Source organism: Piliocolobus tephrosceles, chromosome 11 (genome assembly GCF_002776525.5).
Source record: "Piliocolobus tephrosceles isolate RC106 chromosome 11, ASM277652v3, whole genome shotgun sequence".
Taxonomy (NCBI): domain Eukaryota; kingdom Metazoa; phylum Chordata; class Mammalia; order Primates; family Cercopithecidae; genus Piliocolobus; species Piliocolobus tephrosceles.
The window spans coordinates 82,215,276-82,237,739 of NC_045444.1; the positions used below are offsets into that span (position 1 = coordinate 82,215,276).

Here is a 22,464-nt window from a genome sequence, read left to right on the forward strand (position 1 = left end):
AGTTTAATAGGCAAAAGGAAAGAACAGCTCTCTGTCACAGAGAGAGGGGTCCCGAGAGGGTTGCCAGGTTGTAGTAAAAATGTCAGGGTTTTTATACATGGACTAGTGAGAAGGGGGGCATCTTATCTTCCTAGGACCCGAAAATTTTGGTTGGGACCCGGTGTGCTATCTGCATAGAGCAGAGTTTCTATCAGCCTTTACCCAATTCCTTCACCACATAGGCAGACTTTTAGTCTGCGTTGCTGAGTGCTGCTTTGTGTCGCTTATTTGGGAGGGAGAGTTTCTGTGTCTGTTCCCAGACATTTTCTTGCAGCTGCAGACATTCCCCAACAACGACCGCTTCTAGCTTCGCTATCTTACTGTGCCTAACGGGAAAGGAATGTGTTTATTCAGGCCCACTGTTTTTACTGGGGCCCACTGTATGAGTGTGACATTTGGTGATAACCCAGGAGACTCGGCCCCTCCTTCTGTGCCCGAGTTGTTTATCTGTGTTTTACAACCTGATCTTCTCATCTGTCCAGGTGCACCCCGAGTTTTTCCCAAGGCTGTTTTATTTTTTGCCTGTTGCGGTGTGACTTTTCAGGCAGGCTGCTGCAGTCTGAATTTTTCCAATGATGTTTCCTTTCCTTCTCCCTCATTCCCCTCCTCAGGAGAGGAAACCCTAACTGCTGTTAGGCAGATTGGGCATTGATCTTTCTGGTTACTTCCTGCTGGAGAGGGGAGTTGTGTGCGGAACAGCAGCTAGGATTCTTCCAGGGGCTGGTTTAAGGGTCCTCAGATGAAAGGCACGTTTATGCATGATTCCATTTGCATTACCACTAGGAGCTTGATAGCCTCTAGGCAAAAAGAAATAATTTGGGTTATTAGGAGACATGTATTAAAACGAGACAAGGAGGTTAAGGGTAAGCTTAAAAATCTTGAGGCTGCTGACGCTCCCTGATAACTGGTGGCTATAGTTATGCCTGTTAAGATTTGGGTGTATGGGCTGGGCGCAGTGACTCACGCCTGTAATCCCAGCACTTTGGGAGGCCGAGGCGGGTGGATCACGAGGTCAGGAGATCGAGACCATCCTAGCCAACATGGTGAAACCCTGTCTCTACTAAAAAAAAACTAAAATAAAATAAAAATAAAAAATAAAAAGATTAGCCGTGCGTGGTGGCACGTGCCTGTAGTCCCAGCTACTCGGGAGGCTGAGGCAGGAGAATCACTTGAACCTGGGAGGCAGAGGTTGCAGTGAGCCAAGATCTAGCCACTGCACTCCAGCCTGGCGACAGAGCAAAACTCCATCTCAAAAAAAAAAACCAACCAAACAAGAAACAAACAAACAAAGATTCGGATGTATGGGGCTTGGCTTTGTGCTTTGTTCAACTTTCTTGATTTTATCCTTCCAAAAAGATTTTTGGGTTATGGGCACCCTATTTATTCCTGTTACCCAGCAGGATCTGCAGGATAATTGCTTAGAACTGGAATATTGATCCAGATTTTTACATTACCCATTCCTTTTTGTCTCCTTTGAGGCACAGCTGGAGATTGGTGGTTGGCTCAAAGGAATAAGCATGGTTAGTTTAAAATGTAGGCAAAAACTTAAAAACAACTAATGAGACTAGAAGTTAATAATAGATTCATGATAAGTTTGGAACACATTTTCCCTCTTCCAGTCCTCATATCTGTTAAAAACAAAATATGATAGCACCGAGTTGTTTGCAAAATAGACTTTAGTTTTAAACTTGGTTTGATTATTTGCATAAAGTGCAACAGGAATAACTATTTTTACATAGTTGTTTTTTTTTAATTAATTTATTTTTTTTTGGAGATGGAGTCTCACTCTGTTGCCCAGGCTGGAGTGCAGTGGCACAATCCTCACTCACTGAAACCTCTGCCTCCCAAGTTCAAGCAATTCTCCTGCCTCAACCTCCCAAGTAGTTGGGATTACAGGCGCCTGCCATCATGCCCAGCTAATTCTGTATTTTGAGTAGAGACAGGGTTTCACCATGTTAGCCAGGCTGATGTCGAACTCCCGACTTCAGGTGATCCACTCACCTCGGCTCTCTGGGATTACAAGTGTAAGCCACTGTGCCCAGCCACATAGGCCTTTTAGATTGGCTTTGATGGAACTTTATTCCATAAGGAATCTTAGATAAGACTTTCTAAAGCCCAGCCCAGACATGGGTTTGTACCTTCAAATATCTGTTAGTTGGGTAAACTTCCTTCTTGAGGTTCCAAGAGCATGGAGTTCCTAGGCCTGTTAGAAAGTGACATTCTTTTTTTTAAATTTTTTTTTTATTATACTTTAAGTTCTAGGGTACATGTGCACAACGTGCAGGTTTGTTACATATGTATACATGTGCCATGTTGGTGTGCTGCACCCATCAACTCTTCATCTACATTAGGTGTATCTCCTAATGCTATCCCTCCCCGCCACCCCACAACAGGCCCCGGTGTGTGATGTTCCCCTTCCTGTGTCCAGTGACATTCTTTACTCATGGCAGGTTAGGAATCCTGTATGGAGATGGTGTAGTCAAGGAATGAGGCCAGTTGTCCCAAGGGGCTTTTATTGGTTCTGCAAGTCAAGCCTTACTTCTTAGAGGGAAACACACCCTTCCAATCAAAGTCTTGGTAAAACAACCAGTTTTTCCAATTGTGTCCAGTTGCAAAATAAAATGGACTCTTATTGCACTGATGCAAACAACTATATTGTTACAACCAATTTTTGAATTCTGGAGGAACCAGGCAGAGAGAAACAAACATGCTTGAAACTTTGTTTACAGGAGTACACTTAGTTGTTAAAGGCTGTAGCTAGCTCAAGACAAGTTTCCTTGACTTTGAAAAATAAAATAAGGATCAGCAATGTTCCAAGAATAAATCAAGAATATTGCTTTAGTTTTCTATTAGTTCAGTCTGATCAGTTAACTCTTTTTTCTGCTTGATATTTGCAAACGTTTCAGCTTTTTATGAATTCTATACTTTTTGTTGTTGTTGTTATCAGAAACCTGTATTTAAGAGCACCTGTTAAAGTTCCACAACTGACTATAAACTTTTTTTCTTAGGAAGAAGAAGATAAAATAAGACAACAATTCCCCGTAAATGACAAAATGTCCAAGGTGGTTACAGTCAAGAACATGCTTGACAAATTTGGTTATTTCCATGGCTTACAATAACCCAACATAACAAACTTAATTGTGATTAATAGCACATATTCAGACATTAGATCCTTGGACATCCCATAGAGTTTTGGAACATATGTTGATATTATTCTCTAAAATATAACCTGAAGAGTATTAAACATCATTTTGGCAATTCTATGTACCAAACATGTTACAATTCTGTTTACCTCTCTTCCAGATGCTCCAGGGCTCTCTGCAGCACCCAAAATACCAGGGTCAGGAAAGACAACCTTGAGACTAAAGTTTGATGTGAGGAAGCCTGTTAAATATATTTGAAATTTAAAACACTTGATATTATGAAATAGAATTTTAGATTACCATAAGTTATTTGTTTTGCCAAAATGGTGAGTCAAAAATTTGAAAAAGCAAAAACCATTCATCAGTTTTTTCTATTACGTGAAAATCCTATTCAAGAGAGAAAGTTAAATTTCACCCTTGCATTAGTTTGCTATTAATGTTAACCCTAATTTTTAATGAACCCTTATAGACAATACTACTTAATCTTAACCAGTTTGACCACGAGGTGACATTTTTACATACCTGTTATAACCCTTGACAAGTTTTGCTAAAGAGTGGATTGGCATCCAAGAAAACCTTGTTGCACTTTTATTTCACTGTTTAATTTACAGAAAAAAATCATATAATACCCTTTTGAATTTAGTAAATATGTTCATACACAGAGTTTCCTTTGCAAGATTAATTTTTATAATCTTTTTACAATTTGCTTAAACCTTCTGCTTTATATTAAGACAATCCTTTGTTTCTAGGCAAAATGTACATTTTAATGCCTTCTTATAATCTTTAACTAGAAACATCTTTTACTGCTTTTTTTTTTTTAACACATCTTGCATGCAATTCCATGTTCAGTAATTTCAATTACATGTCACAATGGTAATTCTTAGCAATTTTTAACTGTAATGTAAAACCTGGTAGGTTGTTTTAATTATGTACTAGATGCAGACAAAGTTTGATTCCTTTCCACGTAGTTAGGGGCATGGTTACTTCCATATGTTTCCAGGCCTTACCAATTGTGAAGCAGGCAAGCTGACAGTTTTTAAAGGCTAAAGAAGCAGTTTACAATCTGAAAACATTTAGCAAACCTGGTATCTGACCTGTGTAATTTAGACCACATTTTTACACCTTGAAGACATTTATATTTTACCAATAGTTCCTAAGACTTTTTTCATTTTTAAAGACTAAAGTCACGTGAACTGAAAGGTACCACAGCTTTTACTTTTTCCTTAAAAAATTTCATTTAAGTGCTTATTTTTCTTAAGCCAATCAGAGCTCTTTTTAAAAAGACATTACACACATAACACATATGTAATCACACAGACAAACAGCAGAAGATCCAGTAGTTATATGATTAACATTTGCCAATTTCCTAGTTGGATTATTGGCCTCTGGGTGAGGCCCTTTAAGAACAGGACTAGGAATACAATTTCCAGGGCCTAATACATAGGCATAGACAGAAGACAAATACAGACTTTGAGAGGTACTTATTCACCTCTAATTTCAGGAGTTCCATGAGGAAAATAGAGATTTTTCCCAAAATGGGATTTCTGTCACCTTTTCTGTTTTCCCAAGAAGTCCTAGGCTACCAGAAGTTATTCTAGGGTCTTTCATGCATGCACCAGGAGGGGCAACATATAGTGAAAAAAGTAATTAAGTCGACTGAGAACAAAACCTTTTCCAGGAAAACAAGATTTATGAAGAGAAAAACATAAAGGCCTTTTAAATATACCCATAGCTTGGATATCCACTTTGAATTAAGCTGAACACTCTTTAAGACAATCCCTTTTCCTTAATTAAAACTTTACAGAGAATGTAAACAGTGATTCTTACCATTTTTTCCCCTAGTTTGCACCACTACCTGTTTACAATCATGTTTAGGTTCTCCAGTTTTCTCCGGGAGAAAGTGGCTCAGGCAAGAGCAGGTTTTCAACTGGCCTGCAGATCCCTCTGGCAGCAAGGCTTGATACATAAGTGGGCAATTGTCTGTTACCCAGAGCCCTTCCTTAGAGGACAGCAGTGCTGCTATATTGTTGGGGGTTAAACAGTTATATTATTCCCTATGGTTACCCCAGTGGCCTCTGGCACCAGCAAAACCACCACTGTAACTGCTTGTAGGCAGGCTGACAATCCTTTAGCTGCCAAGTTAAGTTCCTTGCTTCAGTAACCCACTGGCCGTTGAGCTGGACCTCAAGCCTTACTTAAAACTTCCAGGGCCATTTCCTTCCTTTTTAATACCTAGAGACCGAATGCTTTCCCTATGGGAAGACTGAGAGCTAGTGATTTAAGTAAGGATTGCTTTAACTAGTTAAAGTCTTTTTTGAGCCTCAGGTTTCCAAAGGGGGTGGGGGCAAGTTTTAACTGTTTGAGTTTCTCTTATGAGGTGGTATAAAGGGTGAGCCATTTCCCTGTACCCAGGTACTCACAAACTGCAAAATTCAGTAATGATGAATAAACCCCCTTAACTATTAAAGGAAATGGGCTTAATCCTTCCCTCACCTGGTGCTCTGGTTCCTTCTGATAAGATTAGACCTAGGTACTTTACTGAAGTTTGACAGAACTGAGCTTTAGATTTTGAGACCCTATACTCCCTTTCAGCTAAGAAATTGAGGAGAGCCTCAGGGCCTTTCTGAGACTTCTTTGATTGGGGCACAGAGGAGAATGGCATTTACACACTGCAAAACTTTAACTTCAGGGTGAGAAAAACTAGGAAGATCTTTAGACAGAGACTGTTTCAGCAACTTTCTTTTGATATCAGGGGCTATCTAAGTAATGAACTTGTTTCTTATGGAATTGGGAGACAGGGAGGTATATTTTATTAAAGCTTCTCTCAGCCTTTCCAAAAAGGTGGAGGGGTTCTCATCTGGTTTCTGGTTCAACAAGGACAGTTTAGAGTAATTAAGAGGTTTTGTTCTGGTTCTTTGCAAGCCTTTTAAAATGCACATTAGAAAGTGTTTTCTTTGCCATTCGTTTGTGGGATAACTAGGGCTCCATTTACAGTTTTTAAAGGGGCACTCTTTCTATTGAGAATGAGGATCCTGTCTCTCTTTTACCCTTTTTTTTCCTTTAGACATTTTCCTTTCAAGAATTTTAGACTGCCAGCCTGGCTAACATGGTGAAACCTCATCTCTATTAAAAATACAAAAAACTAGCTGGGCATGGTGACACACACCTGTAATCCCAGCTACTCAGGAGGCTGAGGCAGGAGAATTGCTTGAACCTGGGTGATGGAGGTTGCAGTGAGCCGAGATGGCACCACTGCACTCCAGCCTGGGTGACAGAGTGAGACTTGGTCAAAAAAAAAAGAACTTTAGACTGGCTATAGGAGATACGCTGTTTATCTCTGAATGTTTTTGCTGCCTATAATGCTTTTCTGTGACAGAGTTTGGCTTAAAGGTAGCATAGCATCTCTCTCTATGTTAGATTAAACACTTGGGTTAAAGTTTGGAAAGCCTCTATATACCTATCAGGGTCATCAGAAAATCTGCCCAAGCTGCCCAAGTGTCCCTTTATTTCCCTAAGGTCCTGTAATGAGAAGGAAGCATGTACCCTAGTGGTATCCCTTCCATCTGGCATTTCTTGTAGGGGTAGGGTGAAACTGGGGCAATGGGGAGTTTCAGAGATGGTGGAGCTGGAGGAGCAGATGGCACAATTGGAGGGGTCCCTGGATAAGGGAAACTGGAAGGACTGGGGCACTTAGAAGCCACCTCCAATGGTTCCTCTAAAACCTGCTCTTCTGACTTAGGGAAACTACTCTCCACAGACCTGCCTGATATGATTGCTAAGAGGGCTGAGTCAATTGTGCAATACTTGCAAAGGTCTGGGTTGTCTCGCAGGGCAGAGAAAGCCTGTACATAGGGGACCTTGGACCATTTACCCTTCTGTCTACAGAAAAGATCTAATTGTTGAATAAGATTAAAGTCAAGGCTTCCTTTGGCTGACCGGGTCTGTTCATTCTTGAGATGGTAAGAAGGGGATGCCCTTGGGCAAAAGAAAATGAGTTTTGGGGTCAAAGTAGTTCAAAATGCACTCCAGAGGAGTGCAGGCTGAAGATAGTTTGCTACCCATCCTAGAAAAGAGACAAGAGAAGAGGCATTCCTCAGTCTCCTTGTTCTTTTTGGTATGACCCAAGGTAGAGGGGAAGACAGTGGGAGCGTCCCCTTGACTGTTCTCCCTCCTTGGTCGCTGGGTCCCAGCACTGTGTGTGCCACCCAGTGGTTGCAGGCATGATCCTCAAACCATGGTCCCAGAGGAGCTAAATAATGGGGATAGTCACACATACCCATGTAGCCTTAGTCCCCTGCCTGGTGATTGTCCTTTGATCTCCCAGACTTGTGTGACCTGTGTGGCTCCTTGATGGATGAGTCTTGGGAGAGATTATGTAACAGTTGCATTTGAGCAAGGCCCTTTAATGGAGGGAGTGTACTGGACTGAGCTTTATACTCTGCTATTATGGACCGGACTAGAGAATGTATTCTTAGGTGATGGTTCTAGTTAACTTCCAGACATAAAATCCCCTTTCTATTTAGATGCCATTCTAGTTGTAGGCAGAATAGGTGTCTCAAGAGAACATAAGGGTCAATTGGTGGCCTTCCTGCTAATGGAGAGTACTGAGACTAAAATTTGGTTTTGGAGGACATTTTTCTCCTCACTCCTGAAAGCAGAGATCTCCTGCTTGCAGAGGGGACATAATGTTTGGTCTCTAGCAGATGTGAAAAAGAGAAGAACTGGAAAACTAGAGGCGTTTGGCAAAGGGCATACAGGTCACCCAGGGAGAAGATTCTCATTCCACTAGGTGGCTATGAAAGCCTCGAAATACCAGGCAGTAACTTTGCCTCCATATGCCCGCTAAACAAAGGACAGAGAGTGAAGTCTGACATGTGGCTAGGAGGTTTCCATAGCATACCTCCTAGCAGGAGAAAGTTAATTTGTCTCATAGAGGGGCTATCCAGTCCGACTGGGCAGTATTAGCTCCTCATGTGGGAAAGGAAACAGCCCGGATGGAAAGAGAGACGTTCCCTGGCTGGGGTGTGACCTCCTACCCAACCCCAGGAAGTGCTGTCATTAGGAGTTAAGTAGTCTTTGAGATGTGGATTATGAAGTCCTCCTGTCTGTAGAAAGTCACAAAAACAGCAATCCTTTGACCTGTATTCCTGGTTGCTAAGGTGCTTGCTAAACTTGCCTAATTGAATTATTTCCCCAGGTGTAAAAACTCCTGCAGCAGTGCCTACAGAGAGAGCATAAGAGACACAGTGACTGTGGAAATCAAAGGAGAAAACTAAGGCTTACATAGGAAAGCTTGGTGATCCTATGGCCAACACCTGGTTGGGGAATCGGAGGCTGGGGTCAGTCCAGGAGTAACCATGGTCAGAAATCCTCAGTTGCTCCAGGACCTCTTCCAGCCCTGTGCAATAGCAAAGTTTTCTGTGACAGAAAACTGGTTTGGACAAAGCCAACATTCCCAGCACCCTGAGGGCACTGGGGATGGACAAGTGCTCCCCTGCAAGCCTCACATTTGAGTCTTTAAGATCAGCAGCTAGCCCCTGTGGCTCATTAATTGGCAGACAGATGCCTTGTTTTTTGATAGTTCTTTGAGAGAATAAAAACTGAGGATGAGAAGCCTTGGAAGTGAAAGTAGAGAGTCTGCTCCCTTACCCTTCTGATGAATTCACCTTCAAAGCCTGGGTGAGCCCCCAGAAAGAAGCAGCCTCATTGTCTGGGGTAAATACCAAGGTTTTTGGTCTCACGGCCAAGAAAATTGAGGTTGCAGACAAACCCACACAGAAAGTGGAGCAAGAGTTTAATAGGCAAAAGGAAAGAACAGCTGTCAGAGAGGGGTCCCCAGCGGGTTTCCAGTAAAAATGTCACGGTTTTTATACAGGGGCTAGTGAGGAAGGGGGCATCTTATCTTCCTAGGGCCTGAAGCTTTGGTTGGGACCAGGTGTGCTATCTGCATAGAGCAGAGTTTCTGTCAGCCTTTACCCGATTCCTTGATCACTTAGGCAGACTCTTAATCTGTGTTACTGTGTGCTGCTTTGTGTCGCTTATTTGGGAGGGAGAGTTTCCTGTGTTCCCAGACATTTTCTTGCAGCTGCAGACATCCCCCACCAACATCCACTTCTGGCTTCCCTATCTTAGTGTGCCTAAAGGAAAGGAGTGCGCTTATTAAGGCCCACTGTTTTTACTGGGGCCCACTGTATGAGTGCGAAGTTTGGTGTTACCCAGGAGACTCGCCCCCACTTCTGTGTCCGAGTTGCTTATCTGTGTTTTACAGCCTGATCTTCTTACCTGTCCATGTGCAGCCTGAGTTTTTCCCAAGGTTGTTTTATTTTTTGCCTGTTGCTGTCTGACTTTTCAGGCAGGCTGCTTCTGCAGTCTGAATTTTTCCAATCATTTCTCCTTTCCTTCTCCCTCAAAAACACATTAGGTAAGCTTCATTCAGGCATGAATTACAGTGCTATTGCCTGTTAGTTCAACGTTAATGAACCAACAATATATATTAAATGAAGTACGATTAAATAGAAATACACAAAATTATGTATTGATCAATTGTTTAAAATGCTATGAACAGAGCCTTGCAGGAACCTAACTCTGTATTTCCCCAAGGAGCAATGATTAGTAACTAAAGTGTGGGAACTTTATAGAACATAACTGCCATGAATAATGAGAACTGACTTAGTCTACAACCAGATTATAACTATCTTGAAGAATCCCTCACTCATGTTTTGTGTAACACATAGTGCACTGTAGTGCAATATGTAGTACAGTTAAATTCATTCATTGACATTTTCTAAAAATTATTCCTTGATACCAAATAATTGTTTTCAGATTTATATGCCTTTACAGATATGTTTATTAGACACAAAGAGGGTTCACAGATGACCTACGTCAAAGGATAGAACATCCAGACATACTTTCAAGAACAATAGATTTAGAAATGCTTTGAAACAAATGACAACCACAGATATAAAAAAGTGCTTTTTAATTTTTAGCCAGAATGATCAAGTTGATATAGTTTTCTTACTGGAATACTCATAATAATGTCTGTCTACATGCCTCAAGCAATATTATTATTTAATAAACCATGGCAGGGAAGTTGTAATTTATGTAAAATTTACAATTATTCTTTAAACTACTTTTATAAAATTATAAATCGATGATAATCCCCGCAAACTGAAGTCAAATAATTTTAATACTACTTGAAATTAAAGTACAGTTGTTTATATAACAATGAATAAGGACAAGATATCAAACTGAAAATTCAAAAATAAACAGAAGAAATGTAAACAGTTATAAAATATCAATATTTATAAATGTTGCTTAGAGGAAGGCTATTCAAAGCATGGTCCATTAACTATTTGTGAGCTGTCCAGAATGAAAGAGGCTTGTGCCAGAATGAAAATCAATTACATCACTAATCATACTGGCTCAGTTGACTTTTTAAAAATAACAAGACGTCTTTGATAAAGGAAGCAATGTGTTGATTTATATTCTGGCACAAGTACCTTATCTCAGTACTGACTAGAGCAGGGGTCCCCAACCCCCAGGCCATGATTGGCCTGCACAGAAAGTGGGGGGCAGGGGGGACGGTGCCAAGCATTACCGCCTGAGCTCAGCTTCCTGTTAGATTAGCCATGGCATTAGATTCTCAAAGGAGCTCGAATCATATTGTGAACCGCACATGCAAGGGATCTAGGTTGCATGCTCCTTACAAGAATCTAATGATAAATGTAATGCACTTTAATCATCCTGAAACCATCCCCCTATCCCCCCAGTCCTGTGGAAAAATTTTCTTCCACAAAACCTGTCCCTAGTGCCAAAAAGGTTGGGGATCGCTGGACTAGAGAACAGTTAACGGCTTACTTCCTTTAAAGTGCCATTACAATTTCACTGCTCAGAGCTAGGTTTTTTACTGTAGGGAAAATAATTAAAATGACAATTGTAATTGCCATCTATATATCATCTATTTAAAAATCCTATCTATTTAGAGATCCTACCCAAAAAGCAAATTAAACTTTGAAATATCAAAATATAACACTTATCTTTGCATGTGTTCAAGTGTTACTGACATCTGTTCACGCATAGGGGCTCTCTAGATTCCTGCTTTAGAGAAATACATTATGCTTTTCAATCTAGGGAGAAAAAGAGTAAGAACTGAATCATTTGCTGAAAAGCTCTTAAATGATTGGTTTATTTTCATATTTCAATCAATAAAATTACTTAAATTCACACCTTTGTAAAAAGACTGCCTTTTTATATTCTTTGTGCAACCACTAGTTGCTTTTCTACTATAAAACTTAATATTAGGAAAAAAGGCATGGAAATTTACAACTCTGTATTCTACTAATTAAAGGTAGATGTAAACTATTTTAAGATTTTCAGAGAAAGAGAAAGTTGGTATAAAGTGTCTTTTTACAAATGAGCTTATAATTTAAAATTCAAATATTTCTTGATTTTTGGGGGGATGGCAAAATTCCTCTACAAATTAAAAATACAATATGGTCTTCAGAAACATAATCATTTCCTCATTATCCAATGACTTACTGAGCTTTACTTGCATTATCTTAATACCAAAGGCAAGTAAATGGACAATCAACAATTTAGAAACAACTCATCAGTTTTAGATATACAAGGGCTCAATTTAGATTATACAATGTCTGGTTTGTTGGACCAACAAACTACTTAAAGAATTTAAATGTCATAAGAAGAGAATATAAAGTCATATAAAGAATATAAATGTCATAATTTATATGTCATAAGAAGAGAGCTCCTGGGCAGGGGCGCGCTGGCTCACGCCTGTAATACCAGCACATTGGGAGGCCAAGGCGGGTGGATCACTTGAAGTCGAGTTTGTGCTAGCCTGGACAACATGGTGAAACCCCATCTCTACTAAAAATACAAAAATTAGCTGGGCACAGTAGCATGTGCCTGTAATCCCAGCTACTCAGGAGGCTGAGACAGGAGAATTGCTCGAACCTGGGAGGCGGAGGTTGCCATGAGCTGAGATCAGACCACTGCACTCCAGCCTGAGCGACAGAGCGAAACTCCGTCTCAACAACAACAACAACAACAACAACAAACAAAACTCCTTTGGCACCTGAGTTGAGCACAATATACCACAGTAAAGAATCTTGAAAACTGTCTAAAGAATGTATTGTATCCATCTATAGATATATACATACACCTATACATACACACATGTGCACACATACATACACAAATAGAAAAACTTTTCCTTAACAAATGCTAAAGATGTTAAAGAAATTCACCATGTGGTCAAATAAAGTGACCTGACAGTTATTCAAAAACAGTTTTAAGTTATTATTAAAGAATTTAGAAACTTACCAAAATTTTGAGAAGTTAAAGGTCTAAAGGGGGAACACCAGGTTGTCGTTACTGTTTGTCAAAATATTTCTTTTGATACAGCAACACGGTCATGAGATCACAGTTATCTTAACATGATAACAGACCAATATAACAGTCATCAGGTGAAAATTCATAAAAGATTACCCAAAAAGGACTAACTTTCCCCATCATTAGGGCTGGATATAGTCTCTAGCCATAAGCAAACATCTTGCTCTCCCTAGTCTCTTTCTTGCATTTGTCCCAGCAAAAGACCACAATGAGGGGCCACTCTGCAGATGACTTTAAGCTGAGCCTCCTCAGTCACTAGGAATTTCACACAAGAACTTCAGACGAGCCTGATGTCATGTTTTATGATCACATCAGTCTTGCTACTGCTGACTCGGGCACTGTGTTAATAGACCTACCGGTGCTGTAAATTTTTTATGCATACTTTTAGAACTCTGAATGACTGACTTGTATTCTAAGATACAGAAGACATCTAAAATTCAGTAAGCTGTCTGAGTGTGTCAACATTTTCTTCTATATTCAATTAATAAATATGTTTGCCTAAAAATAGAGAATATTTAACTTTACCTAAGTATCTTCTACCTAGAAATTCTGGAGGATTAAAAAACTCTACACTTGCATACCAAATATCTCCATCCAGACCTTACCAGATCTCAAGTAGGTTGGGAGGAGGAAAAAGACATTTGCGTTAAAATGAAGCCATGCTACTCTTTTCTCTGCTCCAACTTGTAAAGAATATCCCTGATCAGGTTTCTAACTCCCTCTTTGCTCTGGTTAAAGGATCTCTCTCATATAACAGACCATAGAGAATGAAAATCTTATGCAGTTTCAAAATATTTGTAATTGAAAAACATTTTCAATTGTAAAATATCTCTTGAGCATCTACAAAGTAGAAATTACTTTGGCTTAAACTTCATACTACTTTCCTAAACAAATTATGTTGATAGAGGCATGGTATAAGAGTCAGTCACCTTAGAGAAAGAACCCCTTAAAGTTCAATGTCTTGCGTTCAGTTTACACCAATCATAATAAAACTCAAGCCACTTTTTTTGTTGATATGCAAAACATTTTGATAAGTTCATTTAAACTTATTTCATTAAAATGTAAACTCACATACATGTACAATTTTACTTTTGTCATATATTTAAATATTTTCTTATCTGCAGAGCTATCTCAGGATATGAAATCATAACATGCTAGCAACTAGTAATTTAACATTAAAACATTCCCTAAATTATTCTATGCAAAAGTGTATTTACAATATAAACATGTTATATATGAAGCTACAAACCATAATCTCACTGGAGTGGATAAAAAATTTCAAATTCAGTCCAAATGAGTCAAAGAAAAAAGTGCTAACACAGCAAATCTGAAACAAGTTCATGGGGATTGGGTAATGAGTCATCGAAACGAAATCTTTTGGAAACCATGCTGCTATCCTCTGGGATATTCTCTTTGTCTTCTCTATCACCACAGGTTCCATTACAGGAGGATTTAGAAGTCTTGTCTTCAGAGGACCTTATAGAATGATCCTGAATTTGAGAGGAACTGGAAGTTTCTTCAGGGTGAAACAAGTTTTCAAAGTCCCACTGCTGTAGCCAAGAATGAGAAAGGCATATCTCTGCTGTTGGTCTTTTCCTTTGAAAGAAAGCAGAAAGGGAAAATTGGGAATAAAAAATCAAGTTGAAAATGTCTTCAGTTTGATAGATTATAGACATATTTTTTACTTATTGTGAAAATAAAACATACTCTTAATATAAAATTCAAACAGTACAGAAGAGAATAATAATGATAATAGCAGCTAACTTTTACTGAATGCTTAGTTATATGCCAGGGACTATTCTATATGCTTCAAATACATTATTCAACAATCACAAGAAACTAACGAAATGGGTACTATTATTCCCCTCATTTAACAAATATGCAAAGTAGGGTACCAGGAGGCTTGAAATTTACACCAAATCTCCTAACTTGTAAATGGTTAAGTGGAACTTTGACTCTAGCATCTGTGCTTTTAAGCATTACACCATATTATCTCTCATGAAGGTAAAAAGTAAAATTATTTTGTTTTTTCATTCCCCCATCCCACGTCTAGATATTTTTTCTACATATATGTGCATATACATACACACACACAGAGATGGCTTCACATACTCCGTTTCTGCAATTGGCTTTCTTCACTCACTCAATAATGCATTTCAAGCATTTTTTCACATCAGTACAGAGTTAACATATTTATTAACAGCTGTATTATTTAGTACTCTTCCATATGGATACACCATAATTTATTTAACCAGATGCCCACTGAAGCTTCCAGCATTTTGCTATCATAAATATGCTGCAATGAATACTGAGAAAATGTTTTTTGGGAGCTTCTCTAATTATTTTCATAGGATGAGTTACTAGTAAAGTTACTGGGTCTTTATATTTTGAAAGATGGTGCTTAACTGCCCTCCAAATCACTTTTTTTTTCTTTTTTTTTTTTTTGCAATGGAGTCTCGCTCTGTCACCCAGGCTGGAGTGCAGTGGCGTGATCTCAGCTCACTGCAACATCTGCCTTCCAGATTCAAGCAATTCTCCTGCCTCAGCCTCCTGAGTAGCTGGAACTATAGGCGCACGCCACCATGCCCAGCTAACATTTTGTATTTTTAGTAGAGATGCGGTTTCACCATATTGGCCAGGCTGGTCTCGAACTCCTGACCTCATAATCTGACCACCTTGGCCTCCCAAAGTGCTGAGAATAGAGGCATGAGCCACCATGCCCAGCTGACTTGCTTCTTTTGTAAGGCTGTCAAAGGGCATCCAGTCCTTCAAGATTTCACAATCAGTAAATGATACTTGTTATGTAAGTAAAATTATTTAACTATAAAACATTTACAATAAAGTCTTATAACCAGCCATGTGTACTGTAAATTTCTATGTCTGATTATTTTGGGTAATTTCAGGGATTAGTAGTGGGTTGTGAGAGAAATAACTCAAATCTTTTCTTCACTTCAAAATCCCGTTGTATATTTTGTATCTGAAGTTATATATTTGTTAATGATTGCTCATACCACCTCTCTCTTCATTTTACCTAGAACTTGAGCATACTTCTAATAAGTTTATACTATTTTAGAATATACTTTTCTTGATAGGCATATATTATTTATTTTGTAATAGTATTTAAACAAATTAAATCTGTAATCATATTTAAACAAATTATTACTTACTCTGGATTTTTTACTAAAAGGCTCTGAATAAAATCTGTGGCCAGCTGTGAAACTGATGAAAAAGTTTCTTCTGAATAATCAACATTAACTTGAGAAATATTGAGGTATGTTTCTTGATTATCTTCTCCCACAAATGGTGATGTGTGAGTTAACAACATATATGCTATTATACCAATATTCCTGAAAAACAAGGGAGGGGAACTTAAAAAGTATATTAATTTTTAAACATTTATATAAAGTATAATCGACATTCAACATACTCCTCTCCTCAAAACTGGTACGGTTAAACCACAGACTTACATTGCTTTTCAAAGTTCCTATATTATTAAAACTAAAATAATGATCTCAAAGTGTGCCTCACAGAAAGAGAATACAAGGGAATGCATGTGTTATATAAATACAATGTATTCAATAAATATTATTATTGCTACCATCTATCCTTCACACAGATACCTGCTGTGGAGTACACAGAGCTGCTGTAGCATTTCCTAAATGGTTTCCAATGGCAAAGTAATGACTTGTGAGATGTAAAGAGAGGTTCTGTGCAAATAGAGGCTGCAAGTTTGGCGAAGCACAAAGCTGGGCAGGCAAATTTTTTCACTGTAAACATTTTAAAATCTGTAAATATGTTAATGGCAAGTCTGGTGCCCAGGAGCCAGAAAAAGACAATACAGTACATGTTTCACCAACTTATGTAGCCATATCATCTTTTTTCCTGGGCAAACGCATGAGCCGTTCCACAGAACACAGAAAAAGTCTAAACCCTCCACCTGGTCTGTGGAGTCAGTCCCCTTTGTGGTCTCAACTGAAGCTCCAGTATCAGTTCTGGTTCTATTCCCTATCATATTCTCTCTTTGCTAGCTACAAAAACTCACAATTTCCCAGAGATGTACTCTCATAAAAGTACATTTTTGGGTGGACCTGACCTCATTATTCTGCTTAACAAATACCTTCTTCAAGCTTTTTTTTTTTTTGGTCACCCAGGCTGGAGTGCAATAGCATGATCTCGGCTCACTGCAACCTCTGCCTCCCCAGTTCAAGTGATTCTCCTGCCTCAGCCTCCTGAGTAGCTGGGATTACAGGTATGCACCACCACATCTGGCTAATTTTCATATTTTTAGTAGAGATGGGGCTTTGCTATGTTGGCCAGACTGGTCTCGAACTCCTGACCTGATGATCTGCCTGCCTTGGCCTCCCAAAGTGCTGGGATTACAGGTGTTAAACCACCACTCCTGGCCAACTCTTTTATACCTAGATCAGATGTCTCCCTTCATGAGGTAGAGCCCAGCAATGGACTGTCTGCTGCTGCTTCTATGCTTATTAAGCATTTCACCTTTATCCTAAAACATGTAGCACTGTACTGCAGTTATTTTGTTCTTTTACTCAACTGACTGTTCATCACAGAGAGATCTTCCTATTTATTTCCATACTTTTGGCTCAGAACTTAAGTATTATTTAAAAAGAATGGATACGTAAATATTTTCCTGTAGCATAATAATGATATTCAAATAAAATCTTTTGAAGAAAGTCTTATTATTTACTCTTGGAGTCAAAGAACCTCAGAATATACATTTCCCAACTTTCCATAAAGAAGTATTTAGGTAACTAACAAAATCTTACCACATATCTGTTGCTGTGGTAATGGGATCATAGTTCAGGATTTCTGGAGCTGAAAGAGAAGATAAAATTTAAATTCAATACTGACAAATTTTAAAACAAGAAAATCACTTTATATTACATTATAACTGGGACCAGGCATGATGGCTCATGCCTCTAATCTCAGCACTTTGGGAGGCCAAGGCAGGTGGATCACCTGAGGTCACAGTCAAGACCAGCCTGGCTAACATGGTGAAACCTTGCTTCTACTCAAAATACAAAAATTAACCAGGTGTGATGTCACATGCCTGTAATCCTAGCTATTCACGAGGCTCAGGCAGGAAAATCCCTTGAACCCGGAAGGCACAGGTTGCAGTAAGCTGAGATCCCACCACTGCACTCTAGCCTGGGCAACAGAGTGAGACTCCATCTCAGGGAAAAGAAAAAAAAAATTATAACTGGATTTAATTTTCGAAAGTCTAGTGATACAAGATGATAGAAATTTAGCACAGTATTAATTATCTTGTGATTGGACATTTAAACATCCCTAACATTGAGTAAATTATATGATCAGATGGTTCAAAAACACGGATAATATTCTTGGAGTAACTAGTGGCTAGGTAGTTAAACTCATTAAGTTTAATCTCAGAGAAAACAATTATAAAAAAGTAAAATGTTGAAGCTAGAATTTAAAAAAAATTTAGTTTTATTACTTTGGAATTAATTTGCATTATTTTATTAGACTAATTTAGGTTTTTCTTTTGGGGTAATAGGATCATGTGCATCTGCAATGACATTATGAGCAAATTTTGCTGCTCGGAAATGCTAGATTTTCTTTTTTCTTTTTTGAGACGGAGTTTCACCCTTATTGCCCAGGCTAGAGTACAAATGGCATGATCTCAGCTCACTGCAACCTCCGCCTCTTGGATTCAAGCAATTCTCCTACCTCAGCTCCCCCAAGTAGGTGGGATTACAGACATGCACCACCATGCCTGGCTAATTTTGTATTTTTAGTAGAGACAGGGTTTCACCATGTTGGTCAGGCTGGTCTCGAACTCCTGACTTCAAGTGATCCACTCGCCTTGGCCTCCCAAAGTGCTAGGATTACAGGTGTGAGCCACCATACCTGGCCAGAAATGCTAGATTTTCAAGTGGATTAAACATTCCTCTTAAATTATCAAGGGCCTAATTTCCAAAGTGATTAATTTTCTGCTGTCTTCACTTGCCAAAAAAAGTGCAAAATAAATTCTCTATGCTTTCTAAGCATTACCATATTATTTCAAATTAGTGGAGTTCAAACTAGGATTTATGAGTGAAAAATAAGTTTGTTTCATAATACGGTTTCATAATTTCTCCAAAGAGAAACTGTTTCCTAAAGCCTAACATTTTTATTAATAAAGCCTTTAAATCATATACAGTCAGCTTCTGTTAAACCACCTACAACATTTTCACATACGTCTGTGAGCTGTGTTACCAATAATTACATTCATTTATCTAGGACCCCAGTTAGCATTCAAAAGTTAGTAATTTTCTTTTTTTATTTTTGGAAAAGACAGCTGCCTAGCTGAGTCACATCTGTTCTGTTTAACTGTATCTTTTCAATGTCCACATGGGGACGTCAGTATGAACAAACAAAAAAAGGTAAAAAGATTGTAAGTTAAAATACTTCAAATTTATATGCTGCTTCATACAACTTAAAAACCTTTCATATGCATAATCTAATTTGTTGATTTCATACAATATACTCAGATTACCTAATCAAAGGTTCTTTTTGGCACTCTTCTTCAAAACCCTACTTTCACAACCCTATGCAAAACCTTATATTTTAAAGCAGAAGCAATAAACAAAAATGGGGCGGCCAGCTAACAATTCCTGTAAGTTTAAACTGAAGATATCTGTATTGCGAACAGCTCTGGAATTGGGACCAGAGAGAAAGAGAAGTGAGATCTAGCCAATAGCCAGGCTTCAAAGACAATCATGGGCCACCTCTGACTGTTGCATTTTTTCTTTTTCCATTTTTCTCTTTTTCCCTAACTTCCCTCTTACTCATTTCTTTTTTCCTTATATACAAAGCCTTTATACACAAACGTTCAACTTGTACACTTACATATTCAGTGTCCCCTGAATTGCTGTAAATGTTTCATACTTTTATTCAATACATTTCATTTAAATGTGTCGTAACCAAGTTTTAATGTATCAAAATACTTGAACCAATTAAATCCTATTAACTGAATTGAATTACATGCTCTAAAATATAGTTCTACAGAGGTATCATTTACTTAATAAATTTCAAAATGGCATAGAAAATAAAAGGAAATTCTTACCTAAATATTCTGGTGTTCCCATGATTTCCCGAAGTTCACACGCATTCCCTATTTTTCGAGACATTCCAAAATCTACTATTTTAATGTCGCCGAGAGGGTATATGCTGCTCAGTAATATATTCTGTGGCTAAATAAAGTACAACAAAAACATGGTAAGTAATATACAATAAAAGCATACTAGTCTCAGATGGGAGGTATATTAAGTGGAATCATCACTTGAGTCATGAGTCAATATAATTTGAGTATATTGAGTCATGCATCAAACATTTACTGACTTACTACTTAGGAGGAACTATTAGTCAATGATGCATAAAGCCAAAAACACACCCAAAAAGGATTCTAGGTTTGAAGAAAAAAGAAGTTAAATGGAAAGATTAAGATATAGAATACTCAGTAATAAAAAGACTACCTCATTCTGTCAATAAGAAACTCCAAGAAGGCTTTGCAGTACAGATGGTGCTTAATCTGAGAAAGAGTATGCTGGCTAGAAAGGTGCTCTGGGTAGCTGGGTGCAGTTAAACATGTGAGGTGCATGGTTATTACACCCATTTTACAGTAGAAACAAGTACAATTAGGTTAACAAACTTGAATATGAGTAAGAATCTTCATTCTTAGCCAATACCATCCTGTATTGTAGCTTCATGCAGAATACTTGGGGCCAGAACGCAAATAAATAAATAAATAAATTCTAAAGAATTGAAAAAAAAAAAAAAGAACAAAAAGGTGCTCTAGGGAGCAGCACTAAAGAAGGCATGAAGGAATGAGCATGTAAACATTTCCAGAAACGAAAAATGGTTCAGTACAATGTGATGATTCTGGATGAGCCGGGTCTGACTGTTCCCTGGCTTTAGCTTAGACAGTAAGAGGCATAGTACACCTCATCCATTGCCTCCTAGAACCACGTGACTTTGCTTTACTACTATCGCAGGCCCACAGCCTATTACAAAGTTCCCTGCTGCTGTCATAACCCGTACCTTTGCCAAGGTGCTGCTCCCAAAATCTGTGCAAAGAATTATAACAGTCGCTTAACTTTGGGACAATCTCATGCTTGTTTATTATTAAAGCACAGAGCCTATTACAGGAGAAAAGGTAAAGGTAATTAGCTCTGTTGTTGTCAATCACAGGTTTATATGCCATCCCGGACTTCAAGTGCTGTGCGATGCTATGTAATATTAGCAGGAAAATGACCCAACAGGAAGCTGGTGGGAGCATGATTATCTTGGCATTTACTATGTTGCTTCTTTTCCAATATTTTATCAGTTGGGGAAATAGCAGGGATACTAGATGGTAAATACTGTCCCCCTGGCTCCATAGTGGGGCCCAAAACAGAACTACAGGGTTTTATCTTTTGAAAAAGCGGTAAGAGGGTTTGGAAATTAAGAGAGAGGCCTGGGCTGTAGGTGGAGATTTTTGAATTATTATTATTATTAAAGTGGTAGTAGAAGCCAAAGGATCACGCAAGGAGACCACATAAAAATAGAAGAATCTAATGCTTAAGAAATGAGAGACAGACTGATTCAGATCTTAAGGTCCTTGTGTGGCTATGAAGGAAGGATAAGGAGAAAGGATAACAACATGAGAGACAGAGAAGGAGAAAAGGATAACATGAGAGATGGAGATCAGAGACTAGAGGTTCGGGGCTTGGGTAAACAGTCTGAATGATCTGGAAGGAGCCAAAAGACTGAAAATCTCAAGACAAAAATGAATGAAAGTAATAGCAGCAAATGAATAAGGATTAGCAGGATTTATTTTCAGAGATGGAGATTACATAATTGAGCATTTCAGAGATAGACGGTATTTTAAAATAAGAAGGTCCAGGATGTGGTTGCAAGAGTGGGATGGAATGGAATAATTCCACCTAATGTAGGATTAGAACACAGGAATGATGCATTTTAAGAGCCCAGTAAATTGAGCTGCTCACACATGCAGTCTTCTCCTTTCTGCCAATATAAAATTAAGGCCATGTAGCACACAGGTAAGCAAAGAGCACACCAGTGCAGTCTAGACAACCAGGAACCAACCATTGTTTCCTGTTAATATCAGTTTGCAATTGTGCATACTAAGAGCAGAAGAACAACACAGATGTTGCATTACTTTAAATCACATGTTACGTTACCTTTAAATCGAGGTGTACAATGTTATTCTGATGTAGATAATAAACTCCTTCAAGTATTTGTTTAACGAGTCTGATAACATCATTTTCAGAAACCATTTCAGCCAACTCAGGTAAACATAGGTTGAAAATTTCTCCACCTGCAGCACTGAAATAAAATTCAAAGAAGAGAGACTTCAAAATCCATTCACCTAAACACTTTTAAATATTGTGTACCTGTTAAGTAAAAGACATACAACTATATAGATGTTAATACACTACACTTAAAGACAGGGCAGAGACGTGAGAGATCTTTAAGGAAAAAAATATGTGATGATGGCTGGGCGCAGTGGCTCATGCCTGTAATCCCAGCACTTTGGGAGACTGAGACAGGCGGATCACTGAAGATTGAAAATTCGAGACCAGCATGGCCAACATGGTGAAATATCTCTACTAAAAGCACAAAAATTAGCCAGGCATGGTGGCAGGTGCCTGTAATCTTAGCTACTTGGGAAGCTGAGGCAGGAGAATCACTTGAACCTGGGAGGCAAAGGTTGCAGTGAGCTGAGTTGGCACCACTGCACTCCAGCCTGAGCTACAGAGCAATACTCTGTCTCAAAATAGAAAAGAAAAGAAAAGAACAAAAGAAAAGAAAAGAAAAGAAAAGAAAAGAAAAGAAAAGAAAAGAAAAGAAA

At 38.6% G+C, this 22,464-nt stretch overlaps 1 protein-coding gene across 2 annotated transcripts in view; it reads right to left on the reverse strand.

The window, feature by feature from the left end:
• Window positions 1-9,997: 9,997 nt before the first annotated feature.
• STK17B (serine/threonine kinase 17b) overlaps window positions 9,998-22,464 on the reverse strand; it is a 37,894-nt gene continuing 25,427 nt past the window's right edge. Inside the window, exons 4-8 of one of the 2 annotated variants that reach the window (XM_023217951.1) lie at window positions 21,794-21,938; window positions 19,678-19,804; window positions 17,378-17,426; window positions 15,758-15,937; window positions 9,998-14,186 (exon numbers count right to left, since the gene is read on the reverse strand). In XM_023217951.1, coding sequence (XP_023073719.1) covers window positions 13,904-14,186; window positions 15,758-15,937; window positions 17,378-17,426; window positions 19,678-19,804; window positions 21,794-21,938 — 784 coding nt within the window. In that variant the 3' untranslated portion in view covers window positions 9,998-13,903. The remainder of the gene's footprint in view (window positions 14,187-15,757; window positions 15,938-17,377; window positions 17,427-19,677; window positions 19,805-21,793; window positions 21,939-22,464) is intronic. The other variant, XM_023217955.1, reaches the window with a different exon arrangement.